This window comes from Lampetra planeri, chromosome 43 (genome assembly GCF_965212315.1).
Source record: "Lampetra planeri chromosome 43, kcLamPlan1.2.h2, whole genome shotgun sequence".
In the NCBI taxonomy this organism is placed as follows: Eukaryota; Metazoa; Chordata; class Hyperoartia; order Petromyzontiformes; family Petromyzontidae; genus Lampetra; species Lampetra planeri.
The window spans coordinates 1,672,016-1,698,952 of record NC_136149.1 but is presented as its reverse complement, the minus strand read 5'-3'; the positions used below and the strand labels follow the sequence as shown (position 1 = coordinate 1,698,952).

Genomic DNA, 26,937 nt, shown 5'->3' with positions numbered 1-26,937 from the left:
CAAAAGTAGAAGGAACAAGGAAAACAAAAACTGATGGGCTGAAGATCAACATAATAAAAACAGAATATGCGATGACAGATGGAAGACAGGAGGAAGAACTTAAAATGTGAATTGGAGATTACAACCTGGAGCAAGTAGATACATTTGTATACCTAGGAGGCCGAATATATCAAGAGGGGAAATCGTGTGGATGAAGTTAAAAAGACTAACCCGCAGCAGCATTTGAAAAACTTAATAAGATCTGGAATGCTGAAGGGATAGCCGGGGTTTTAAGGTCTCACTGAATAATTTCCGAGTCGCTTGAATAAACTGGGAGTAGTTGGCACACGATTTGTAGCTGCACCCATCAATCACCGCCGGGCGGTGGTGGCTATGCACGTGGCCTGGAGTCTAGAACTGCCGGTTACAGCGAGGGTTAGTGGATCTACAAATGCAGGGTGTTTCAAAAATATGGACCCGATTTGAAATCGCTATATCTCTGAAACTGGGTCCATCTTTTTGAAACTCCCTATATTGTGAAACTCCTTTCCTGTGCGTCGCGGTTGCCATGCCGTGGCTCGCCAGGAGAAGGCGATGGAGCAAAATGTGGACTCTCACCTGTTCCGTCTTGCATCCGGTAATTCATGTTTCCTTTTTACACGTGTGGGGTTTCTCCGGGCGTTCCAATTTCTTTCACATGTAAACATTCATGAATTGGCTGACAATACCTTCATATTCTTTGGTTTTTTTAGTTTTTTATCTACGTGACTTTACCGAAAAAAACAAAGAATATGAATCTTTGCAGTCACGAAAGCTTCAAATCTAGAATTAATGCCTTAATATATAGAGGGCTGCAGAGCTTGGGCGATTGTTGGTGCCGACTCATCGCATGGCTGTCTTCCTGCTTGTCTATGGTTCTATCGTTGAAGTTATAAATAATTTTTCATTTCCAAAAAGCTTAATGTACAAAGTGTTTTTAAAAGCGCTTGTACTCAAAATTAAAAAAGTAAAATACGTTGAAGATCTGGCAGCTATACCAGCGCGTGTTAAAACTCGACTCGCGAAAGGGGGAGGGTAATAAGGTGTGGGCCCAGTGCAGATTTCAGAATGTCCACGGACAAGGGTCAAGCCTCCCACTCTGCTGTGTGGCTGGTGGAGCATTCCATGGGGTGGGAGCCACAAACACAAAGCAAGCAAGAGCACCCACATTCTTCAACCAGACCCTGGGAACCTCGCTCAGCCGGGCACAGTGAGCAGAGGTGGCAGTAGTGTTGCTGGACTTGCATACAACCCTGCCCATAGTAATAGTAATAGGTTTTTACCCTTTCAACTGGTACAAAAACTGACACCTTTATACAAGGGATCATGTTTGCAATAACCACAACACAAGCAGTCAAAATGCAAACAAAAAGAAACAACTCTGATAATGATATGCACTGTCCTTGAAGTTGATTGGTCCACACCCGAGACAGCTTTTCTTAGAGCCTAGTCTCCATTGGTCTGGGACCAGATGACGCCCATGACCGTGTAAAGTCCTTGCAGGCGAGAAAACTGCATATTACGTCTATTGGATGTGGTTCTACTGGGTGCAAACATTTTTTCCGAGTCACTGATCCGCTTGAAATTAAGTCCTGGGTAAAACTGTTAAAATTAAACCAAAAAAACGACGCTATGGTGATGGCCTCAGCACTCCTCCTGTATGGGTCACGGTGATAGGCTGTGAGAAAAGCGATGACCAAACGGTGTTGTCTGTAGAGATGGGCTGGTCAAAGTTAACCCCATTTAACGCAGAAGCAGTTTAAAATATTTTATTAACTAGAAGATATACGTCATCTCCTGGGTCGTGTGGCGATTTGGGGCCTTTTAGCTTCAATTCTAACCTACGAAGCCTCCGCTAAAGGTACTTGTATGCATAATAGGGGTTTCACATTTTTCCTGGCAACAAAACAGGTGTTAAGATGTTAAAACACCAAACTGGAAGGTTCTGGCAAAGGAGGTCCCATGATGAACTTGTATGCAATAGTAAAATCTAAACTACCCTCAGGAAATAATGTACAATAACGTTAAGATTTTATTTATTGTAAAAACAACGTATGAACCATTGCGAATGCTACGCCATGTTAGAGAACAGTCCCCCAGTGCTATACATTAGTATAGGGCAAGAAGCGTTAAGTGAACATAACATTTTTAGCAAAATTGACACATAAATTGCATACACGTTTGTAAATTACTTTTCTGACCTTGTTTTCTTCCTTCCTCTGCTGAAGTGACTTGACCTTTTGAAGGAAGAAACACGGGGACTTTATCCTACTACTACTATGTTGCACGGTAGAGACGTCAACGGATCCTTATGGCGGCAACCCGGGGTACCAAATAATACAAACTGGCCGAGGCAATTAAATATTTTATTTCTGGGACACAATTTTTGGGTACCAATCAATCCGAAATCAGTGCCACACTCCCCCATGTCGAAACGCAGCGAGGACGATTGCGCTGAAACCCTGAACGCACCGTGGAGGTGCATCGTGAGTACAGCTCGTCGAGACGAGTCGATTGCCCCATCGCCGACCATCAACAGACTAAGAATGACTGCATCACGGACGCGTTGGGAAATGGGTCGCAAATGAAGGTACTGAGTCGTAAATCGAGTCAGAAGTGGCTTTACATAAACTTAAATCGAGCCACGATTGACCTTAGACGTCGTAAATCGAGCCGCGATCAGCCTTATTCAGATGTCGTAAATCGAGCCGCGGTTGGCCGTATAAAGACGTCGTAAATCGAGCCGCGGTTGGCCTTATATAGACGTCGTAAATCGAACCGCGGTTGACCTTATATAGACGTCGTAAATCGAACCGCGACCAGCCTTATACAGATGTCGTAAATCGAGCCGCGGTTGGCCTTATATAGACGTCGTAAATGCGTGTCGCAAATTGGACTCCTAAACCGAGTGTAATATTTCCAAAACTTTAGTTCAATGTACATTTTAACTGACATTTAAAAAATACGTAAAAATCCATGCTTCATTGAATATTAATGCTTCGAAAATGTTACGCGCTCAAAAAGGTCACAAATGGGTAAAAATCTGTATAAAGTCAGTGCTTGGAGAAGACGCAAGGCTCGTGCGGGGTTTGGAGGGGTAGTTGTCACCATACTTCACCACGCTGGACTTCTATGCGGAGCGCATAGAAGTATTGTACAACGATGGATGTTGCTCTGCTGCCCTCTGCTGTTCACAACGTGGCCAATGTAAGAACGATCCAGGCTGCAGCATTCCGGATGATTCGGTCAATATCAAATTTTCTGGAGGAATCCGATGAGCTATGAAGCTCATTTTCACAACATATCCATGAGCGTCGTCGTGGAAGATGTGAGTAACAATTACATCGACATACAATACTCATCAATTTAGCTGTGACGGTCCCACCTGATGACAGAGACTTGTGTTGCCTCCGAAACGTCGTGATTTATTATTTTATTAATATAATTTTAATTATTTCTTATTTATTTTTTACCTACGTGACTTTACCGAAAAAACCTAAGAGTATGAATCCTTGCAGTCACGAAAGCTTCAAATCTAGAATTAATACTCATCTCCATTAGATACAGGACTCATCGTTATTTCACGGTATTGCTGGGAATAGAGCGACCTCCAGTGGCTGGAGGGGGCTCATGAACCCATCATAATCATCATCAGCCAGGGTCAATCCACTGCTGGATGAAGCACCCCCCTAAGGCGTCACCATCTCCCGCAATGAAATCCACACAGCACCCAGCACCTCGCTCCGTCTCCCCACGGGACGTGACCACCCCCCCCCCCCGGCGTGTTTCCATGCCCCGGGCTGGGTGGACAAACATTGCCACTCTTAACCGCTCCAATTCTCTCCGAAGCGATCGTGCCTTTTAAGAAGAGACGGCAATTGTCAGATCGTGCTTACTGATGGAACGTGCACAATCATCACTTATTTTTCACGTAGACAGATATTTAATTTGGAGTTTTTTTTTTTTGCAGCAGCAGTAGCAGCAGCAGCGGCTTTGTGTGTTTTGTTTATATTCATCAGCACTCTTGCACCAGCTTCTACATTCAGTGTTCTCATCAGCAGAGCGAGGCTTGTTGAATCACCAGGCTAAATGAATGAAGACTCAACCCCCCACTTATTGATGTCACCACACACCCCTTGAACGACATGGACAGGCCCACCGTGTGATGAATTCAATACACGACGACTGAGCCAAGTGCGCAGGACAGGGGTTGGGTGTAGATGACGTTGTTGGCTTGATCCGGAACAGGAAGGACCCAAACCCCGTAAGTCCAATGTTGACTTAATTTTAAATGCGCACAACAGCATGCTATGATAATCGTAACAATGTGTGAATACGCGTGACACGTGTCATCAACATTGGCGCTTAAGAGCCGAGTCTCATCCACGTGTTTGTGCGTCCCTCGGGAAGATGCGAGGCTTGAATTGTTCACGGAATTACGCAGCCTTTGACAACGTCGGGAACGCGTATCCCATCGCCAATTGCTCAAAGTGTCGCGGTTGCGTGCGAGAGGCACTTTTGTTAAATCCACTGCCGTTGCCATACTTCACCGTTCTGGTCGGTGCGATTTGGCGTATAAATTGCGGGCACAACAACAACAACAATGCGTGTTCTGCCTTTGTTGACCACTGCTAAATGTACAGTGAACAAACGTTAAGCTCAATAAAAACAAGTTGACGCTGTGAATACTGTATGTTATTCATTAGTAATCATTAACTCGCTGACTGCTGCGTTAAGACATCAAATAGCTTATTAAATCCAATACAATCGTTTTCTCACGTACTGTATGTGTATTTGTCTCCATCGCATATGCGTCCGTGAGTCGAATGACAATTCAATAATTAGTGTAGAGGGCTCGTGATCCACATCAGCAGCGCGCCTTCGCGGTTCTGGATTCACAGAAGTGGTGACTTTGTTGTGTTTGTTTTAAACTCCTTGATGACATACGGAGCCATCTCATTCACCGGGCAATATTCTGTCTTTCATTCATCATTCACGACGCGACGCTTTGGAGGTAAACCACGTGGCGATAAACTCCTGCAATGAAACTTTGGGATGTGATAACGCGTGCGTTGTGAACAGCGCAGCGTTAGGGTAAAATGTAATGACTGCGCATTTTATTTCTATCACAATTAATTTTCAGAGTTGTTTGTTTGCTGTTATGATTGTTGTTCTGTTTTGTTTGTTGCACTGGCAAAACAAAACTGTTATGATGTTTGCTGTTTGGATTAACTGTTGGTATTCGTTGCCACCCCATGTTTGCTGTTTGGATGTTAAACTTTGTATTTTAATTTGTTTCACTCGAACACATTTGCTGTTATGATGTTCGCCGTGATGTTGATTAATTCTGCCTTTCTGTGGCTAAATATGTTTTTCTCTCTCTCTGATCTTCCTGGAAATATGATTTCTGGCCTCAACTTCTGAGAGCCATTAAAATGAAAGAAAAAAACCCAACGAATTTAATTCCCATGTTTGTGCTCTTGTTTTCCTGTCTGATATTCCTTTCAGGTGATTAAAGAACAACCTCGGACTCTTTATTTTATTCCAGCTGGTAAGGCCCACTGAGTTGAGCAGCTCTGTTAAAATGAAGACCACAGCCCAAGACCGTCTACAGGGAGGGAATGTGCAAACTAACTAGAGCAAAAACAAATTTTATTTACACGAAACCTGCGCTCCATTGAAGACGACCAATGACAAAATCATTTTGAAAGTCCGAGAGACTAACACCAATACCAATACAACTGAACAAAGAAATCCCAAACCGGCCAACATGGCATCTTCAGCAACAACGGCAGCAACATCGACCGAAGCGTCAATCACGGTGGCCTCCAAGGTGCCCTTTGCCGACCTGTGCAAGACCCTGGAGAAGATAAGGTCCAGCAAGGCCCGGCCGGAGAAGGAGCGTCACTTCAAGGAGTTCCTCGGTGCCTGGAGGAAGTTCCACAATGCCCTGCACCACGGCGGTGATGCCGGCACCACCACCACGACCACCACCACCACGACCACCACCACGACCAGCACCAGCGACTCCTTCTACCCGGCCATGCGGCTCGTGCTGCCCCAGTTGGAGCGTGAGCGCGTGGCGTACGGCGTGAAGGAGAGCGCGCTCGCCAAGCTCTATATCGAGGTGGTCACTTCATTTAATTTTTTGTATGTACGCATGGTATGTTGAACTTCTTTCGCACCGGACGTAGCCAACCGTGCTCATCGGAGGTGTGCGGAAGGGGAACAATTTGTGGGCACTTGAGAACCCCTTGATGCCACAACGGTCGCTGTTTGTTGCACGAGGATTGCGTTTGCTTTTAAGATGTTTGTTGTTTCTCTCTCTCTGTGCCATGTCCTCAAACACATCGGCGGTCATGGCCTTCTTCCATTTAGCTCGGCCCATGATATTACTAAAGAATTTTGCATTGGATACTCACAATTGCATCCATTTGTTCCAGTTTGTTTTGTACTGAATTCGCTGTCTTCCCTGGCTTCTTGCACCTCTATTTTTCCCAGCCGAAACATATTCTTGCTCTAGTTTACTCATTACACCTCGAAATCTAACCTTCTTTGATTATTATACATTTCCTTTTTAGACCTGTATATAATTCAATTATGTTACTCACCCTGTCTCTTCGTGAAATGTTTTACATCCTTCTTAAATGCTTTTCTGTTTCTTCTAGTTTGCTGTTTATGATGTTTTAACTCAAAATTTTATTTTTAAAGATTATTCACCAAGACCACTCACCAGTTATGTTTGCAGTGACCGAGAATTGATCTCTGGTTGCCAGGTTCCTTGCACAGTGCGCTAACCACTATGCTAACCACTGTCATCTTGCCCCGAATAGTTTTTACGGTGGCCGATAGGTTCGTAGACCACCAGCGCTTGAGTCGTCAACCTGTTTCTCTGACAGATGAGCTGTTGTTATTGCGTCTAAGTCAGTCTTTATTCCAATGCCTCCTGAATGACGCCTTCAGTACCCACATTTCATGCAGACTTGGACTGCCTCTTGCCTTCGTTGCTTCAACTGTTCTTGTCAGTGCTTTTTCTGGAAGTCTGTTCAGTAACAACGGTTGCTGAGCACAGACCAAAAGGCCCAAAAAGCCAAGAGACCAGTAACAAGCAGCACTACTGACGCTGTAATAGAGTTGAGATGTCCATTGCATCGAGCAACGCTAGAATAACCTGGCAGAGATTTATGAAAATGGGTGAAAATGCGAGCTCGATTCAAACCTTCGACCTCTCGATTGCAAGCGCTGGTGTCAAAGAAAGCATTCTTTCTTGTTTCTCTATCCAGGTTTTGGGACTCCCGCGGGACGGGAAGGACGCCGCTCGGCTGCTCAACTACCGGGCGCCGGTGGGGGGCGCTCAGCGGGGCGACGCGGGGGACTTCGCGTCGGTCGCCTACTTCGTGCTGCGGCCCCGCTGTTCGGCGGGCGGCAGGCTCACCGTGGAGGACGTGAACCGCCAGCTGGACGCCCTGGCCTCGGGCAACGCGTCCAAGAGCAAGGAGCGGGTGAAGACGAGCCTGCTGACGCTGCTGGGCAGCACGTCGGCGCTGGAGCAGAAGTGGCTCATCCGCATGGTGCTCAAGGAGATGAAGATGGGCCTGAGCCAGCAGAGTATCCTGGACCTGTTCCACGCAGACGCCGCCGACCTCTACGGGGTCACGGTGGACCTGCACAAGGTGTGCCGGCAGCTGCACGACCCGGCGGCGAGCTGCGACGACGTGCACTCGGTGCGCCTCTTCTCGGCGTTCAAACCCATGCTGGGCGCCGTGGGCAAGATGGACCGGGTGGAGCGGCTCATGAGCCACCAGCCCTTCTACGTGGAGACCAAGCTGGACGGAGAGCGCATGCAGCTGCATCGCGACGGCGACGTTTACAGGTGCCTCCACCCCTCCACCCACACCCCTCCCCCCCAAGCACGATCCGTCACGTTGATTCGTCACTTTGAGTGAAACAACGCCCAAAGAGGAGATATTCATTCGGAAATGTCGTTTGGACTTTCTGCCAACTGGACCACCAAGTTAAGGTCCCTGTGTGGCCACCGTAGAAACCAGCAGCAATGGTAATAACCAAGTCGGTGAGGGAGTGGTGGGGTGTGCGAGGAACATTTCTGATATCATTGGTCACTCACGTTAACCGTGGTAGGTTCATGTCATCGTGCGCTCACCGCTGCATGAACGCGCCACCCACATCCCAAATGGGTACCCTCATGAAAAATATTTTTCTCAGATTTTTGTTGTACACACGAACAAAGGCCCGCAGCAGAACGTTAGTTGAATTGGAGGGGTTGAAAATTAGTTTTTCAGAATGAGACTTTGTGGGTCGAGGTCGTTGTTGTAAACCTGAATGATTTATATGGGAGTTAATTATTGTCGAACTGAATAAATGTTAAGTCTGCGTTGAACGTAATATTAATGCTTAAAACATTGTGTGTAGTAACACATTCCAAAGGCTCCCAATTTGTTAAAAGCTACGACTTTAACACAATGTATCACATGCCTTAATTAATTACACCGCACAACTACGATAAAATATGGCGTTCCCTTCATCTTATCGTTAACACGGTGAACATCACAACGGTTGAACACAGCAGTTTGGGCTCGTAAACGAACGGATGAATAGCGAGCCACAAGCGCTGTCCTAAAGAGATGCCCCCCCCCCACTCCGCTCCCCCGATCCCTCAAGGTACTTCTCCCGCAACGGCTTCGAGTACACGGCGCAGTTCGGCGGCGCCCCGTCCGAGGGCTCGCTCACGCGCTTCGTGCACGCCGCCTTCGCTCCGCACGTCTCCAGCGTGATCCTCGACGGCGAGATGATGGGCTACAACGCGCGCTCCTCCACCTTCGTGACCAAGGGCGGCCGCTTTGACGTCAAGCACCTCGGGGGCGACGCCGACTCGCCGCTGCAGGCGTGCTTCTGCGTCTTCGACGTGCTGCTCCTCAACGGGCAGCGGCTCACCGGCGAGCCCCTTCGGCGACGCGACGAGCTCCTGCGCGACACCTTCGCGCCCGTCGAGGGGCGCCTGCGGGCGGTGGAGAAGCGCGAGATCCGCTCGCGCGGCGACGTCGCCGACGCCCTCAACGACGCCATCGACGGCCGCGAGGAGGGCATCATGATCAAGGACCCGGCGTCCGTCTACAAGCCGGACAAGCGCGGCTACGGCTGGTACAAGATCAAGCCCGAGTACATGGGCGACCTGATGGACGAGCTGGACCTGCTGATCGTCGGCGGCTACTGGGGCAAGGGCAGGCGCGGCGGCATGATGTCGCACTTCCTGTGCGCCGTGGCGGAGGTGGCGGAGGACGGGGAGCGGCCGGCGGTGTTCCACACGCTGTGCCGCGTCGGCTCGGGCTACACCATGCAGGAGCTCTACGACCTGGGCCTCAAGCTGGCACCACACTGGCGCCCGTACCGGCGCAAGGACCCACCCGGCTGCATCCTGTGCGCCACAGAGAAGCCGGAGGTGTACCTGGAGCCGTGCAACGCGGTCGTCGTGCAGGTGGGCAGCCTTTAAGTTACCGATTTGTCGTTGTCGGTGTTGATTTGTGGACAAATTCGAACTTTTTCTGTCGACGACGAGAAACTCGAGCAGTCGCAATACCCTCTTGAAGGGATTTCTACACACCAGAAAGGGGCACCTGTGACCATTGGATTGCTTCTCCCATCATGCCTTGCATGTTCCGTGACAGTCGCCATAATGCGTGTTCAGTGCGCACAGTCTTGTTGAGAGCAACTCAAGGGACTCAATTTCGGGACCATATTTTAGGCAGCAGCAGCAGCAGCAGCAGCAGGACAATGAGACGACTGTATACCGGTCTTCACCCTTGCCTAGGAATCATCAGAACTGCGTAGCCACTTGTTTGTTGCCACCTTGCGTCCCAGGTATTTGTGTGGACAAACCCCTCCATGGTCACTGTGGGGTGACAACGTTGGCATGGCCTAAGGGTGACAAACCGATTTTCATACTTTCCGATTCATAATTGATTTCTGGGTTTCGTCGAGAATAATCTGGCCAAATTTGTATTCATTAAGACCCTCTACCACGGTTAAGACCCTCCGCCGCCCGACACAGATGGTGGAGGGTTTGTAACGAAGCAAATCTGTGAAAAAAAGCTTCATAGCTCATCGGATTCCTCCAGTCGAAATAAAGATTTAGATTATGACGTGGCCTTACCCAAAAATCTATTTTGAATCGTTATATTGGCGGCTAAAGCCTGTGTGTTAATGTTCTTTGGGTCTTTCGGTAAAAGTCACGTAGATAGGTTCAAAGAAAATAACAACAAAATAACCTATCTGCGTGACTATACCAAAAGACCCAAAGAATATGAATTCCTGCAGTCACGAAAGCTTTAAGTCAAGATTTAACCTACGTGTTAAGTTTTCCAACACTTTCTGTTTAAATGTTGAGACGGGGAAAGTACGTGTGTATGCATGTTGAACTTCCTTCGCACCCTACGTGGCCCACCGTGCTAATCGGAGGTGCGGGGGGATTGCAGGCTGGGAACAAACTCGAAAGCAATCACTGGTGGCTGCTGCCGTGTGTAAGGTCATGAACTGCGTGCGTCAGTGCGACTCCCGCTTCTACAGAGACAGGACCGCATATCGACCAGTGCGGTCTGTCAGGGCGTTGGATGCGACGCTGTTGTGACTATGCCAAGTGCTCCGTAGGTGGCGATGAACCTCAAGATAGTATATTTATTGTAAGAGCTCATTTACACCACAAGTCTTTTCTTTTTTCATCTGTGGCCCCCTGCTGAAAGTGCCTAATCTAAATGACGATCTTGACTGAGTGTTAATGTAAAATCTATTTACGTTCTAAAAGGGATAGAAAGCTGACATTTCGCACGAATGTCATGGAGTCTATGCTTAGAACTACAAAAAAGCTTTAAAACCGACATTTTAGAATATAGGCCCCCCAAAAATGACCCCTCAGAAGGGTGATATTTCACTCATGGGCTAAAGTGAGCCTAATGCACTACTTAGCTTTTAAGTTTCAGGCAAAACACTTGCAACGATGGATTTTACTGCACTACCCGCTGCTCGTCTCCACATATCCCCCCGCCTCCTCCCGTGCAGGGCTAGTCACTATCCAGGCTCAACTCTGATCATACTCCGAGATGTAAGGAGATTGGGCGCTCTCCGGGCGATTGGTCAAAGGTGACTTGGCCAGTAAGGCGAAAATTAAGGGAACACAGCATGCGGACTTCTTAGCTAGATACTTCCCCTTCCTCTTCACATTCCCTCGCCCATGTCACGACGCTGTTCACGGTGGTGTTTATACGATGGCGCCGAAGGTGACGACGATGGTTACGACGACGATGACGATGACAAATCATTCTTATTAAGTCAACGACGGCGGTGTCACTTGTGTTGACGGTGCCCGTAACGAGGCGGGCGCAGTTATGAACGCTTTCAAACGGAGGTTGATGGCGTTGACGCATTCGTGCTGCCTCGTCCGTCTGTAACGGAGGGGGGGGGGGGGGGTCGGGGGGGTCACAATCATAGCAAGCCCTCTTTAATTCCGAACAATTATTAATTTTATAGAGAGCAGATTCTGCTGAAGTTGGACTAATGCGATGAAGCATGCAGTTCTTTTCTCATTTAACTTGACAGAATTCAACGTGAAGCTGTCGGCTTGATTGGCGATCCCGACACTCAAGGGTCCACTGCAATCAATCCCATATTTCCTTCAAGCGGCCAGTTTAGTGCAGCTGACACGCAAGCGACGATTGTATAATTTTTCAGCGTGATATAATTTTTCGTGAACAAAACCCAGGTGCGGGCGGCGGAGATCGTGGCGAGCGACCAGTACCGCACCGGCTGCACTCTGCGCTTCCCGCGCATCGAGCGCATCCGGGACGACAAGGCGTGGCACGAGTGCCTCACGCTGGTGGGCCTGCGGGCCCTGCGGGCCGCCGGGAGGCTCACCAAGCGCCACGTGGACGCCGCCGCCACCGCCGACGGGGACGGAGACAGCGACAAGAAGCGGCGGCGTCGCGCTGCGGCCACCGCTGCCGGCCCGGGGTCTCGCCGCACCATCGCTGTGCAGGAGCGGTTCAGAGGTGCGACGGTGGCGAGGTGCTAACTACCTCGCCTCGTGTGGAAGAGGTCGTGGGTTCTATCCCAACCCTGATGCCTGTATATTTGAAGTTTTGTTCATAATCAACGATTTTTGGGTTTAGATCGCGTTATTTATAAATGTGTCGTAACCCTCCACCACCCGACACGGCCAATCAGTAAAAAAAGTGTCACGTTGACAAAAGACAAATAGTTCACTGCTTTAGCCCACCGGTGTGTTGAAGCGTGAAACCACAACATTTACAATTTGAGTACGACGTTTCGCTGGTAATTGCATCCAGCATCATCGGGCAATTCGCCAGAATGGTTGATTATGAACAATATTGGTCGCGAAAGCCTACGTGTTAAAATATTTGAAGTTTGCATGTTCTCCCCGTGGTCGTGTCGATTTTTTCCGGTTCCTCCGGTTTTCCCCTCTTATTTTAGAAACGTGCGTTTAGAGTATTTGGCGACCACAAATTTCCATGTGATAAGCCACTTCGTTGAGCCATCATTTGTGGCCAAGTTGCTTTTGAAAGGAGCTACATACCCCATTAGTTTATAGAGGTGGCTGAAGATCTCTTAGTTGTGCCTACACTTGGCAGTGAATGGAGGCAAATGTCTCCTGGAATAACACGATAACCCACAACAGCATTTCTCTTGTGTTATTTGTAAGTTGCGTACGTTTATGTATTGTATGTTGAACTTCTTTCGCACCGTACATAGCCAACCATGCTAATCGGAGGTGCGGGAGATGGGGAAACAAACTAACACAAAAAGCAGTTCTAAAGAAATGAGTTTTCAATTGAGAATGAGTTTTCAATTTAGTCTGGAATGTCCTTCCACTCTCTGCCCCCTTCTACGACTGACCATAAAACAAATATGCCCATGTTTTCTACGTAGTGTCTTTGTAATATGGTTGCGATTTAGACACAGCACGCCACCAAATTGTCATGTTTTGATACCCACAGCGCAGGACCTTTCTGGGGTGGAGCGCAAGAGCGAGCTCTTCCAAGACGTGGAGATGTGCGTGATGGGCGGTACGGCGGAACACCCGAAGGCTCAGCTGGAGCGGCGCGTGGCGGAGTGCGGTGGCTTCATCGTACAGAACCCGGGCTTGGATACCTACTGCGTCCTAGTGGACGTCCTGACCGCCCGCGTGCGCAACGTCATCGCGGCCGGCAAGCACGACGTCATCAGAGGTGGGGCCCCGCGCGAGGCAACCCGCGTGGACGTGCGCGCGCGCGTGCATGCGTGTGTGTGTATGCGTGCGTTCGTGCGTGCATGTGTATGCGCGCGTGCGCGTGCGTGTGTATGCGCGCGTGCGCGTGTGTGCCAATAGAGGGGGCTAAACGGGCACGGCATGGACTAGAGAAGAGATGGAGTGATGTGGTACCAACAGGAGGATGTGGAGCTGAGTGGACTTGCCGATGACCGGTACCAGCGGTGTCAAGATTGGCCTCTATGGAAGAGGCTCGTGAAGGACGCTGCTACTGGGCAGTTGTAGGTTGTCGCCCTCCAACAACAACAGAGGGCGGAGGAGTGACGCTTACAACAAAAAAGCGGAGCGCCGGGCGGCTAAAACACAGCAAGTTGGCACAGGTGGTGCATCGGCCAGTCATCTCAGTCAGTCGACCCATGGCACTTGGGTCTGCCCCGTGACCTCCTGCCAGCGGGCGTTCGACATTTCACGTGGCCTCAAGGTGCACATAGCCTGGCACAAGCGCCGTGGTGACATCACCGCCATTTAGTGGCAAATGGCGGTTGTTGTGTGTGGTGAGCGTTAGTGTAGCGGTTAGCGCGCTGCACGACGAACCCAGCGACCCGAGTTCGATTTCCCCCCGAGTTCGATTTCCGCTCACGGCAAACACCAGTGACGAGTGTCTGCACCAGTCCTGGGCCTCCCCTAGGTCGACTCAGCCTCAAATGAGTACCTGGTGCGGTGTGTAAACATCGCCACTCGGGAGACAAAGGCGGCCGAGCGTGGTGCAAGTCACCCACCCGCTCGTGTGCCGTGCCGGCATTCATAGGTGCTACTCACTAACAGCACTTTACGCAACAGTCTGTTATAGGCTATACGGGGGTCTTTTTAATTTTATCTACGTGACGTATTGTTATGATTCTGCTTGTTTACCCAGGAAAGCCTCGCCGAGTCTCAAGATCCCTTTTCAGTAGGATTCTGTAGTAGGGGATGGATGATTTTGCTATAAGTGTAATCTCATTGAGTGATTTACAGGTAGCATTGGGATGTTTTTGGCCAGTACCAGTTAGATTGTGTTTTTTTAGCCAAGGGAGGAAACTAGAGAATCCAGAGGAAACCTCTAAAGAACAGAGGGAGAACACACAAACTCCGTAAAGAAAGGCACCCGAGTTGAAAATCGAGCCCAAGCCCGTTTTGCTATGAGACACGAGGAGTGCTAGCATTGCGCCGCGCTGTTTACATATCTGTGCAATAATCACCCCAAATCAATTTTGATGTTTCCGTAACTTAATTTTACTACGAATGGATTTTAAAAGTAATTTGCCTAAACCGATTTTTTGCTTGCACGGAATCAATGCTGCTGAAGTTATGCATTCCCAGAAGACCGTGGAACCAATGAATTGTGTAAGAAAAAACACTTTTTATGTTTCACGTGGAAGCACAGATCTATGAAGAAGACGTAGTATCCGTTTATAGATATGAGAGCTGAAGCTTATTTAAGCTCGCGACACAATCAAATCCCAATATAATTTAAGTCACGTCCTACAATGAGATTATACTACAAATTATAATCATGTAATTGTTTAATCGTGAGTTATTTCTATAGCACACTGCACATCACTTTAAGGCGTCTCAAAGCGCATTCGATAAAATAAAATTTCCATGATTGTCCATTACTTGGGATAAAATAAATGAAAGGCATTTAGTTTCAAACAAAAAAAACCCACTGTGCCCAAGGCAATGCATTTTAAAGCTAATCAAAGCTTATATTATAATTAAGATCAATTATAATCTCATTTTAGAGCATCAGTCTTCCACGGTGGAATTAATGTTGGATCCGTATTCAGTTGAATGGGGATTTTAACATTCGATTCGCCCCATGGAGGAAGAGTGATTCCGGTAGGAATAGCTTCCGGTGGAATTGTAGGAATCAAAGCTGATCCCCACTGGAATCTCCCAGCTCTACTTTCAATTTGTTGAGTTGGCATTTTCAATGACAATGTTAATTCTGTACACAAGTGGATACATTGGGGGCAGTGCAGCACAATCCATACTTGTACATTACTTTTCTGCTGCCACATCACCGACCTGTGCTGACCAGTGTGGCGAAGTATGGTCAGATAACCTCCGCAACCCGCACAACATGGCGAGGCCCGCGTTCAGTAGTGGATTGACAAAGGGCTGTAGATGTACACATATGGGAGACAGCCACAGCAAAGGTGTACAACATAGATGGATATCTCACCTGGCTATACAAATTGTTATCTATTGGTTCACTGGGCTATCTATATAGGATATAAATAGCGCGATAGGTCAGTCTGTAGATAGAGATAGGCAGGTAGGGCATTCGATAACCTTCATTCTAAACTAGAAAGATATCATTGAGATAACTGGTTGCTTATTTTAAGGAAGATCACAATCAAAATGCCAAGTGGTGGCTATGGTGGCCATAACGTTTAGAAAGCAAAGCAACTGGGAGGAAGCTTACAGTTTATAGTTTCACGTTTGTCAACAAGTTTAATGTCAATACTCTTTTCAGTGAAGATTGTGCGTATCATTCTTCACCGCATCCTCCATTGATTTTGTTTCGCGTAACTCTTTTGTTGGCGAGACAAACCGTGTCATACCAGCATTGACCAAAAATTGGGGGACATTGTGCGATTGTCAATCCCGTGTGTACGTTCATTATTGTGTGGGTGCACGTGACATTAAATATCCCATTTAAGCCTCGGGATTTCTACTTTTACAGTAAACAAAGACTGGAGTGGAGGCTGATGGCCTCGCAGTGCTCGATGTGTGCTCACCTTTCCGTCCAGGATTCCCTCTGGCTCGCATCCAACCCGTCGGCCCGTTGACAATGCCCCCACAGGGTTGTTATCGAGCGAGAGTGGCGTCCGATAATTTGCGCGGATGTAAGCGATGCTCCGACATTGTGCCACGACAGTGGGGCCACTGTTTGTCTGCGGCTGGAAACCAAATTCGGTAAAATTAGCCACAATTGCTCAATTACCACATCGTCCCTTCCTGAAGGCTCGTCGGAGCCAGATGCTCGTGCGCTGAATCTTCAGAAACTAAAATGTGGAATTGTGCCCCTGGGGGGGTTTTCTTTCCGCGATATGTTTGTCGATGGTTATTTTGACAACCTTCATGTTGTGTGCCGATTACCAAATCACCCAATTTGTCAGATTTCATCAGATCTCAGAAGCTGAGCAGGCTTGAGACTGGGATAGCGGTTGTATATAGGTGACCACAGTGTATACACTGGCTTTGAGTGCTATGTGTTGGGCAGCAGAGGGCAGTGCAAAGGGCTGTATGTGTACTCGCTGTGGGTCATCCATCACCACTCCTGCTGGTAACTCGTTTATACGGTGGCCCACTAGGTTAAGTGGCAAGGTTGGCAGATGTTACACGGTGGTGCTGTATATAGAACTTTAAACACATCTGCACAGGCAATAACCTTTATACGTAGATTTATTCACCACACTTGTGATTTACGAAACTGATTTTATTAAGTGCGGTGGTGTGCATCTGTGAATCCAAAAACTTTGGGCAGGGGAGGGTGGATCATACTTCATGCCCGATTATCTTTGGGTGAACAAATAATACAAATATTTTTAGCACGCGCGTCGGTTTAATTTTCAGCTGTATTATAACTTCTGTATCATAATTTTCGCACCATAATTTGTAGTGATTTATTAATCCACTGCTTGCTTGGATAATTATCGAAGCCTCTCAACACTACTTCAGTAATGGGAATTGTTTGCCCACACTTCCCCAACCTGGCCAGTGCAGATTGGTAAAGAGGCTGTCTAAGTACAGTTCAGATATCACTTGCCACTGATGTTGGCCATGGCTGGGTATTGAACTCGGTTCGCTGAAGGTAGCAAGAATTGGCTGAGGCCATGGAGCTTCATGACTCGTGGAGTGTGGGGCACACAGATCTGTGCTTCGGCGCTGTTTCTGGGCCAGTAATGGGCCATTCTTGGACCAGTAATGGGCCCTTCCTGGGTCATTAACGGGCCATTCCTGAGCCAGTACTGGGCAATTCCTGGGCCATTCCTGGGTCAATAACGGACCATTCCTGGGCCATTCCTGGGCCAATAATGGGCCATACCTGGGCCAGTAATGAGCCATTCCACAGTCAATACTGGGCCAGTTCTGGGCCAGTACTGAGCCAGGAATGGGCACTGTTCCTGGGCTGACAGTGTTCACGGTGGTCGTGGAAATATGGGCTCGACCCGCTCGCTGATTGTCGCTGCTGCCGTGCACACTCGCTCAGCGGGCTGGCTTGTGGAGTGCCTGGAGAGGGGCTCGCTTGTGCCGTGGCAGCCGCGCCACGTGGTGCACCTGACGGAGGAGACAAAGCAGGAGTACACCAAGGAGTTTGACGAGCACGGTGACAGCTACTTCTCCCCGACGGACGAGCCGCAGCTGCGCGAGGTGTTCGGCCGCATGGCGGAGCGCGGGACGGGGAAACCGGTGCCGGCAGGCACCATCGCCGACATCGAGGAGAGGTGAGCGCCGTGCGAAAGGCAGCGGTGGAAAGGCCATCGGGAGAGAGAGGCGGGGGGGCTGTTCCCGGTGTTCCGGGGAGAAATAGCACGCTGCCAACAAGAGTCCTGCGTTGGCTCGGGGATTTTCATCGGGCAACCGGCTCGCTAGATTTGACCCTTCAAAGGCCTTCAAAGGCTGTTGAAGCGGCCTACTGAAAGATGTAGCCCCCTGAGACATGAAGAGATTAAAGTGAGATAGGCAAGTGAGAGCTGTAGACAAGAGATGCTGAGATGATGAGAGGTAAACAAGAGATTGTTGAGATGAGAGACACCGGATTAGCGGTCATGTGTACGGACGATATGACGTCATGACGCCACGTGACGTCCCGACATTGCACACGCGACGTCACGTGACCTGTTAGCACATGAAAAATCCTCCAACCAAACCTTACCCACAGTGCACTGTCCAATGAGGACCTGAACCAACCACAACGGCCAATGAGAGCCTGAACCTCTGCTTGTGTATTCATGAATGAACGTCCGCAGGTACGGCTGGGCCGGGCATCCAGCGGTGCTGTTCCGCCGCTGCGTCTTTTACCTGGACATGTGCACGGTGGTGGGCGACCCCTCGACAGCCCTCGCCAACTGCAGCCTGGAGCTGCTGGGGCTGCAGCTGCGGGCGCGGGGAGCCGTGCTCGCCTCCTCGCCCGTCGCCGGCGTCGCCGTGTCGCACGTGCTGTCGCTGGCGGACGACGCCGGGCGCCTCGGGCGGATCAAGGCGGCGCGCCGCGGGCTCGCGGGCAAGCTGTTCCGCATTGTGCGTGCGGAGTGGGCGACGGAATCGCTGCGAGCGGGGCGGCTCGTGGACGAGCAGGAGTATCTGCTGTGAGGGCGTGGCAGCGTCGCGAGATCTGTGCGGCGCGCACAGCTTGGGATCGCTTTTGAGGCCAGGTCGTTATTTTACAACAACGGCGGTGAACCACGTGGCTCCGTGGGTCGTACACTGCCGGCGACTTTATTTCATGCGGCCCGCAGCCACGCGTGCCCTGTAACGGTATCTTGGCGGCACTGATCGGGTACTGCATTGGAATTTTTTCGACTGGCCAACTCTTTTGTGGTTAAAATTTTAGCGTGCTCGGTCACTTTTGTCGCTGCAAGGGCGTCTCGCAGTGACCGACAGATGTGGCTGAGGTGTGTGTGTTCATGTGTGGTCCCACTCAAGATATTTGAAAATCCTATTAGGCAGAGGTGTGGACTCGAGTCATGTGACTTGGACTCGAGTCAGACTCGAGTCATGAATTTGATGACTTGCGACTCGACTTGGACTTGCATAACAATGACTTTGTCCCACCTATGAGATGTGGACTCGAGTCATGTGACTTGGACTCGAGTCAGACTCGAGTCATGAATTTGATGACTTGCGACTCGACTTGGACTTGCATAACAATGACTTTGTCCCACCTCTGCTATTAGGTGTCCCCTATTTGACGAGGCCAAGAGCCCACTGGGATAGGCGATTTATTTATTTAAATATCAAATGTGAGATTTTATAGTCGCAGCCATATAATTTGTACTCGTGTTTCTAAACGTGGAGGGCAAAACTGGAGGACCCGGAGAAAAATCCACGTGACCACGGGGAGAGCCACGGGGAGAACATGCACAGTCCAAATATCCAGGTGTCGGGTCGGGATTAGGGTCATAGGTCGGAGCCTATGACTTGCGTACCAGGTGAGGGAGAGTCCATCTCTTTGCTACCGTGGCGCAAAGTAATTTTAGCTAGACGAAAATATGAGCTCAAAGAGCTAAATCGTGAACTACAAGAAAAACATCAATAAGTACTTGTGTAAAATGTCAAACATGAAAGAGTAGACACCCGAAATATTTTAAACATGCCAGTTTTAAATATTAAAAGTTACGTATTTCATCTGGATATATGAGAGGTGCAGAATAATGATTATATTTAAATGAAAAAAATATGCTGCATCTGCCAGCGACTGCTAATATATGTTAGATTATTCATGCTGGTGATTGCCAATCAGTGATTCACATCGTTGGTTTGAAAAATCAACAAAAGACACGGGCGCAGCCTCGTTACGTATGCACAGTTATAAGTGACAGCATGAAGGCACTCCTCCAGCTAATGCAGTGCCTTCAAAAATCACACGCGGTATACCCACGTGTTAATGCGATTGTGCGATAATGACCAAGTATTTTTCATCGCCTGCAAGTGTGTTCCTTGAATGTAATTTTTTAAACACGGGTTGTAAGCGTCGTCACTAGCTTTCATATTATTAGACGTTTGCCGTGGCGCGAGATGTACCAGTAAATTATTGTTCTTTATCGAATCGTTACGTTTTGCTCTGCCGCTTACTATGCTTGATTCGTGTTTGATTGGTCACGTGTTCGTGCGCAGTGAATGAACGGGGAGGGGGGGTTTTCGTTTTAAAATAAATAAAAATGCTACGTGGTTATTTGTTTTTCGAGGGCTATTTTTCTCGTCCAGTCTGGCCAAAGAGTTGACTTATTGCACAAATTGACAAATAATATTTGGCTGATGTCACGCCGATTATTCTGTCACGTTTCCGCTTGTCACATGTTTAATTCCGCTAATTACATCACACGAGTGAATTTTTGTTGCTGTTAATTTGAGGTTGTTTTAGTACCCAACAATGTTTTGTAGTGGGCATCGACGCTGAGAGGAAGAGGAGGAGATCCTGAACAACTTGTAAATATTTATAAGATGAATGATAATTACAGCTCATATAGTGCCTTTAAAATCTTAAGGCACTCGACATCAATGAGCATGGGGGGGGAGTAACGCCGCTCACTCCTTCGCTGCTGCGATTCCCCAACGATGCAATTTGCATGAACGACGAAGCTTTGAATAAAACCAAAGCATGATCGTTATTACGAAGTCAGTGTAATGAGAACAGTGGGGGGACATGTTAGAGACTTTGGAACACAATGATTTCTCGTCTTCATATTATCTGAGTCGGGTATCTAATAACTGGATCACACTACACCTTTGCTGCACTGTACTGCATATCAAGACGAGCAATCCCCCATTGACCTTATGGGGCACGGAGACACGTTCTATCAGCAAGCACCTATTAAGTCCAGACACAAAAGGTTGCAACTTGTAAAACACCCCCAGTGCTGATGTTAACACCCTGTAGTCATTTGAGGCTGAGTCGACCTTGGGCAGGCCCAGGACAGGTTTATCTCTGGCCACAGACGTTATCCACGGAGTATGAAACAAAACGAAAACCGCCACTTTTTTCAAATTTTCTTGCTGTGGATTTCACACCTGATGGTGATTTGCTTGTGTTGCAGTTGAAACGTCGTGAAAATTTGAATTTTTAAAGTTTTATATTTGTATTATTTTATTATTTCCCTTCTACGTGACTTTACCGAAATAACCAAGAATATGAATCCCTGCAGTCACGAAAGCTTTAAATAAAAATTTAAAACGCAGGTCACTGGCTTTGTGCTGCCATTCAAAGCACATACCTCTACGCAGTGCATACGCGTACTCTATGGATGTGACGTGGACCAAAGTGACGACTGAATCAATGGATTCTCACAGGCACTGGGCTTTGTTGACACGTGTGTCTTGAAAGTCATCAACAGAGCGAGTGTAAATGGGACATGCGGTTTGATAACAAAAATGCAACATAGTCTCAGTATGCAAGCGCATTGGTTCACGGAACGTACGACGGTTTACCTGTATTGCACATTTACACGTCTAGATGTCAGTCCACTGCTGGATGGAGGCCTCCCAACGGCCACGCGGGTCGTGGGAGTTCTGTGACCACGTGGTCACCACGTGGGTCATTGAGAGTTGGCCAATGATGTTTATCCGCTGCCTATAACACCTTGCATGGCTGTCTCCCATTCAAGCGTTACATGCAGGCTTACTCCTGCTTAGCATCTGGGAAGGGATGTGAACGGGTGCATTCTTCTGGGCGATTTGGTGATAAGCACAATGGTGCATCGCATACAATACAGCCATGTGATGTATTGTACGACGATACAACAGTATTCTGTTTACATATGCAGGACAGACATGCGTACCGACATGCAATGTTGCATTGTGCGTAGTATTTGTAACCGCGAAACAGCGTGCTGCATGCAATGCAATGCACACAAACACGCCACACACACATGCGCGTGCTGGCAAATGTTCCATCCCATTAGATTTCTGGCAGAAACGAGGCAATGTCTCCATTACCGAACGATTGGGAAAATCGCCAAGAGATGCGGATCTGGCCCGCAGTGTACGAGTACAAGGCTGCACCGCGTACAAGATGTGCGCACGGAACACTACCGCGGCGACGCGGTGGTGACGCCTGTCATATCAAGGCGACGAGGACTGCCGGGGCGCGTACGGCTGACGACAAGGATCGTGGATGAAGCCAGCGATTTCCTTCGAGCTCGTTGTAGGTTTGATTGAGGCTGATAGATTTTTTTTTGGTACATGCAGCGCACACAATTCAGAGCGTTTGAAAAAAAAAAATCTGTTTTCCAGGCTGCACTAATTTCTTCTGTCGTGATGGCTTTTCCTCGTCATCTGCATATTGGAATTGTTGCCTCCAGGCAAGTGCTAATTGGTCTCCATTGTGTGAGGGTTACAGCCCTCGCCGTAAACGGGGCTCCCAGAGGCATGGTGGCAGCAGTGAACATTGATGACTGGTGTACTGACTGTACTGATGAATCCTTCACTGGTGCATATTGTTGCAATTGTTACACGAGCTGGTGGTTTTTCAACGACATAAATGCCCAAGCGTTCAGCGCTTTTGAGCTGGAGGTCTTGATAAAGCTGAGAGCTATTTGTACATGAAAGCAGCTGCTGGCTGGCCATCGAACAAAGACGGTCTCCGCATCGCGCGCTTTCAGATGCACTTCTGCGGCCGTCTGGAACGCTCTCCTGATATTCAGAAGCCACTGGAGCTATCCACTTTAAAATGCATCTCGATTGAAAACTCATTTCTTTAGAACTGCTCTTTGTGTTCAGTTTGTTGTCCTTCCCCCGTACCTCCGATTATCACGATTGGCTACGTACTGTGCGAAAGAAGTTCAACATACACGTAGTACGTACATGCTGCACCCACTTTGCGTGTCATCGTTAAATCTCACAGCGCGTTCTGCACTTTGGGTAACCCTTTACCACAGACCTTTCCCGTCTAGTCAGCACCGCGCGCACACGCACACACGACAAGCAGACTGCATTGAAACGCCGTGTGCCGCTTGGATCAGTACATTTTTGTTGTTGTCACAGAGGCACGGAGTAAAACCTCGCGAAAGCATCTCTCGACCAGGTGCGTGGGCGCTCCGCCAAGCGGGGAGCTCACGACGCCGAAGCGCTGCGGCTCGCAGCAGTAGCGGCAAGCCACCCACCACCCACCCCTCACCCACCACCCACCCACCACCCACCCACCACCCACCCACCCCTCACCCACCCCCCACCCACCCACCATCCACCCACCCACCACCCACCCCGCCGCCAGATTTTGTATCAACAGTTACCGCGGATTTTACGGGAGGTTAGTTAACTCGGAAAGGAGCTCGTGCAATTAATTCAATGGCTCATAACTGCCTCTCAATAAGGTGAGCAAACAGCGGGGGTCACCCGTGGTGCGAGAAGAGAAACGGCATTAGACGGAGGGGGGGGGGGTGTGACCATACTTCACCACGCTGGTGAGTCCAGACGCAGACCCCCCCCTGACTTCAACCTTCCGCGAAGCTCGTGGGCCACGACGCGAAACCGCACGCAAACCCGTGGCAGCAGCTGGTGCCTGATGCTGTATAAATGGAGAATTAAAAAAAGAAACTCTACGCTTTGCGACTGCGGGTCACCCAGAGCAGAGCTATGGAACATATTGCGATTCAGTGCCAGATTCACAAACACGAAGAAGGCATCACGGTGATGCACCACTCCGCTCCTCCTGACGCAATTACCTGGCTCAACCACCTCGATGTAAAATGACAGCTGTTGCTCTCCGTCAACGTCGCGCGCTTTCAGATGCGCTTCTGCGGCCGTCTGGAACGCGCTCTTCCGATATTCCGAAGCCACTGGGAGCTGTGCCCTTTAAAATCATCAAGATTGAAAACGCATTTCTTTAGAAACTGCTTTTCGTGTTTAGTTTGTTGGCCTTCCTCCCTCGGCCGCACCTCCGATTAGCGCGGTTGGCTGCGTACGGTCCAAAAGAAGTTCAACGTACAACATTAGCCACACGGAGAAAAAGAAACCCGGGGGGGGGGGGGAGCAATATTTAGAGAGAAACAGAGGGAAAGAAGTCAGGGAGGTCTTGAGCCTGGACTCGTACAGGAGTCGGGGGTGGGGGTCACCGTGTTGACCGGCGAAGCTGGATCTCAGGTGCCACCCTCGGCCCGCTTTGCACGATGCGATCTCCGCGGTGTCGTTCAAACGCCGCTCTTGCCAAGTCGCAAAGCGACCTCGCGGGAACCAAAAGTAACCACCCTATGAGATGCCGAAGGATTGCCAGGACTCCCCGATGCAAGAGAGGGAAGGGAGTTTCAGATGAGTGGGTGGTGGGTGGGTGGGTGGGGGGGGCAGCAGAAGAGAGAAGCTCACAAAGCCTCCAGTTGGGACACGGGATGCTGAACCACTCCACGTGTCCTGTGTCCACAGCAACGGGTCGTACATACGATCGAGGATCTTTTTTTTTATATCCGGCTTCAGTGCGTTGGATGTGGACTCATCAGATTTCTCCTCCACAGTGGAAGCCATTTGAGTGTCTTTATGCGGCATCACTAATGAGTGCTGCGTTGGGAGTAAGGGGCTGCACACAGAAGCCCTTACAAGGAGTTCATTCAGCACCTATTCTCTCCCCCTTCCACCCATCACCAGCATCATCATCATCCACCTCAGCTGGGTTTTCTGTGCCGGCTCTGGATGCCTCCTTTTGTCGTCCGATGCGTTCACATTTGTCGCTGGTGGCTTTTTGGAACCTTGTTGGAGGCACCAGAAGACGCCTCCTGTTAAAAAAAAAAAAGTTTAACTTTTTGTCGAACATTAAACGGAGACGGCACTTGGCAATGAAGAGCGACGACGTACCAACCAATGGGCCTGAAGAAGGACGTCTAGAATGCGCGTGTGTCACCCGCTGTGACGCACGCGGATCGGGAGCATTGACGCAGGAATGTGAGGTCAAGGCGGAGGGCGCAGGACGATGCGTGCAGTCGACGTGCACGCTTGGAGTGACACGTGGACCGCTCTAAGCGACGGCTTGGGAGACGCATTCGTCTAGCAGTGGGTAGATCATGGCGAGTGATGACGATCATGGCGAGTTATGATGATAATGGACAGCGGTGTGCACAGTTCAAAAGCGATCTGAGGGTTCAGGACCCAATTCCAAGGGGTGTGGATTTTGATCAAGTGGGAAGATGGCTTCGTTTTGCCAAAGTCGGCATGGCTGAACTTGTCACAGTTCACCTGTGCCACTCCCGGGGTTAAATAGAACTTTGAGTTTCCATGGACTCAACACGGGACTCCGTGCAAGCGTGATCAGTCACGCTTTGTGCCACGCTATGGCTGATGTACAATATCCGTGTGCACTCGAGAACGCGGGGGGGGGGGGGGGGGGTTTGGGGGATGGGTGCATAAATGTGAACTGCTTTGACAAACCGGGGGGGGGGGGGTGACGCAGTGGTTAGCACACTGCGCTGTGAACCCTGCAACACGTGTTTTAATTGCCGGCCACGGTGAACAGTTGATTAAAACGGGCGCTGGAGAGGGCATTAAATGCATTAAACATCCACCATTCAAGTCCATATGTCCTTGGCATCTCATAAATAAACGGGAGGTTGGATTTGCATGAAAACGTCCCGATTATAAGTGAACGGAACAAAGAAGTGTTTTGCAAAGAACGAATCAAATCCATCATTAGAGGCCGTCTCGGCTGAGAGAAGTCCATAAAGGATGAATTAACGGCGTGTGAAAGAGCCCCGGTTGGAGGTTGAGGGAACGGATGTAATAGATTCAGCGGATTCCCGACACGTGAGTTTCTCTGGGCACCGCCGAGTAAAAGATTCTACGCGTGTGTGTGTCTTTTCTCCTATCCTGGAGTTCTTTATTTTCAACGGAGTCCATGACACTCCGTACTTTTGTGTTGCGATAAATAAGTTGAAGACATAATTCATAATTGGTGAGTATGGTAAAGTCAGCGAGAGCCACAACTCTCCACCAACCAACAGGGAACTAAGCTCTCATCTGGGCAAATGTACCCAATTAGTTTTTTTAATGCAAAACCGGCGCTGGGCGGCTACAGATGTAATCGACATCGTTCCCAAAACACGATCTAAACACGGAGAGAACCCCACTTTTTGAAGGCTAATATCGGTCACGAAAGCCTTGCCTTGCGAGCACGAAATTGAAATTTAAAGACGCAATCGGTCATGCGGGCTGGCGGATCCCGATGGAAACTGGGTCGGTAACTGGGACCGCTATTTTTTTCCGTTTAACCATTGAAATGTCTACGATGGCTCAGTGTAACAGTTTCAATGTCCTCGATGACTCAGTGGTGGACGCACGGCGCTATGAACCGGGCGTCCGGCAGGTTTGGGTTCCAGTTCCACGGCCAACACCATGAGCACGTGATATGTGAACTGGTCTGGTTGGAGTCCTTCACCAACCTGAGCAGCGTGGTGAAGTATAGTCAACCCCTCTGACATTGTGTGGAGAGCCTGTCATCCGGTAATGTAGTGGATTCACACTTGTGATTATTGTTGTTGTTGTTGTTAATGTGACGTTCCAATGCAAATTGACTTATCCGTGCTGATGTTGCCCACACTTGCAACGGTTAATCATTTTAGGCCGAGCTAACCTAGGAGAGGCCCACGCCGGTTTGGAGACAACAACTACCCCCCACCGATGGTGTTTGCGGGCAGCAACCGAGCCCGAGGTTGCTGGGATCACGGTGCAGTGCAGGCACGCGCACACACACCCACGGTAGTGTCCGCGTTCGAGTGTGCAGGCGGTGCAACTGCACCGGAGCCCACAGGCTAAGGGGGTCGTCCCGGGTGCCGGGCTATGAAGGGGGAGGAGTGGAGGGTGGGGTGGGGACAAGGCGCGTCCCCATTTCATCCCTTAGGCCAGGACCCACGCCCAGCACGCTACGCCACTACACACACACAGAGTCTATCATGTTGACA

At 49.3% G+C, this 26,937-nt stretch overlaps 1 protein-coding gene across 4 annotated transcripts; it reads left to right on the top strand.

Moving 5' to 3' along the window:
• Positions 1 to 4,200: 4,200 nt before the first annotated feature.
• On the top strand, positions 4,201 to 20,234 carry LIG4 (DNA ligase 4). Of its 4 annotated transcripts, none has more exons than XR_013588207.1 (9): positions 4,201 to 4,282; positions 5,527 to 6,145; positions 7,302 to 7,891; positions 8,698 to 9,511; positions 11,789 to 12,074; positions 13,041 to 13,271; positions 17,550 to 17,784; positions 18,310 to 19,005; positions 19,237 to 20,234. XR_013588207.1 is itself a non-coding variant. In XM_078613988.1 (8 exons), the coding sequence occupies exons 2-8, from the start codon at positions 5,789 to 5,791 to the stop codon at positions 18,650 to 18,652; spliced, it is 2,856 nt and encodes a 951-aa protein (XP_078470114.1). In that variant the 5' UTR covers positions 4,201 to 4,282; positions 5,527 to 5,788; the 3' UTR covers positions 18,653 to 20,234. The 4 variants fall into 4 exon arrangements, 2 of the variants coding, with proteins under 2 accessions (XP_078470114.1, XP_078470115.1); XR_013588208.1 differs by lacking the exon at positions 4,201 to 4,282 and adding an exon at positions 4,289 to 5,032; XM_078613988.1 differs by having other exon boundaries at positions 18,310 to 20,234.
• The last annotated feature ends 6,703 nt before the right edge of the window (positions 20,235 to 26,937 follow it).

Excerpts from the sequence above, each read along its gene's own strand:
- LIG4 (XM_078613988.1), top strand. The coding sequence starts at position 5,789 with ATGGCATCTTCAGCAACAACGGCAGCAACATCGACCGAAGCGTCAATC. Across the intron at positions 6,146-7,301 it reads TCGCCAAGCTCTATATCGAG|GTTTTGGGACTCCCGCGGGA; the intron begins GTGGTCACTTCA and ends TTCTCTATCCAG. Across the intron at positions 7,892-8,697 it reads CGCGACGGCGACGTTTACAG|GTACTTCTCCCGCAACGGCT; the intron begins GTGCCTCCACCC and ends CGATCCCTCAAG.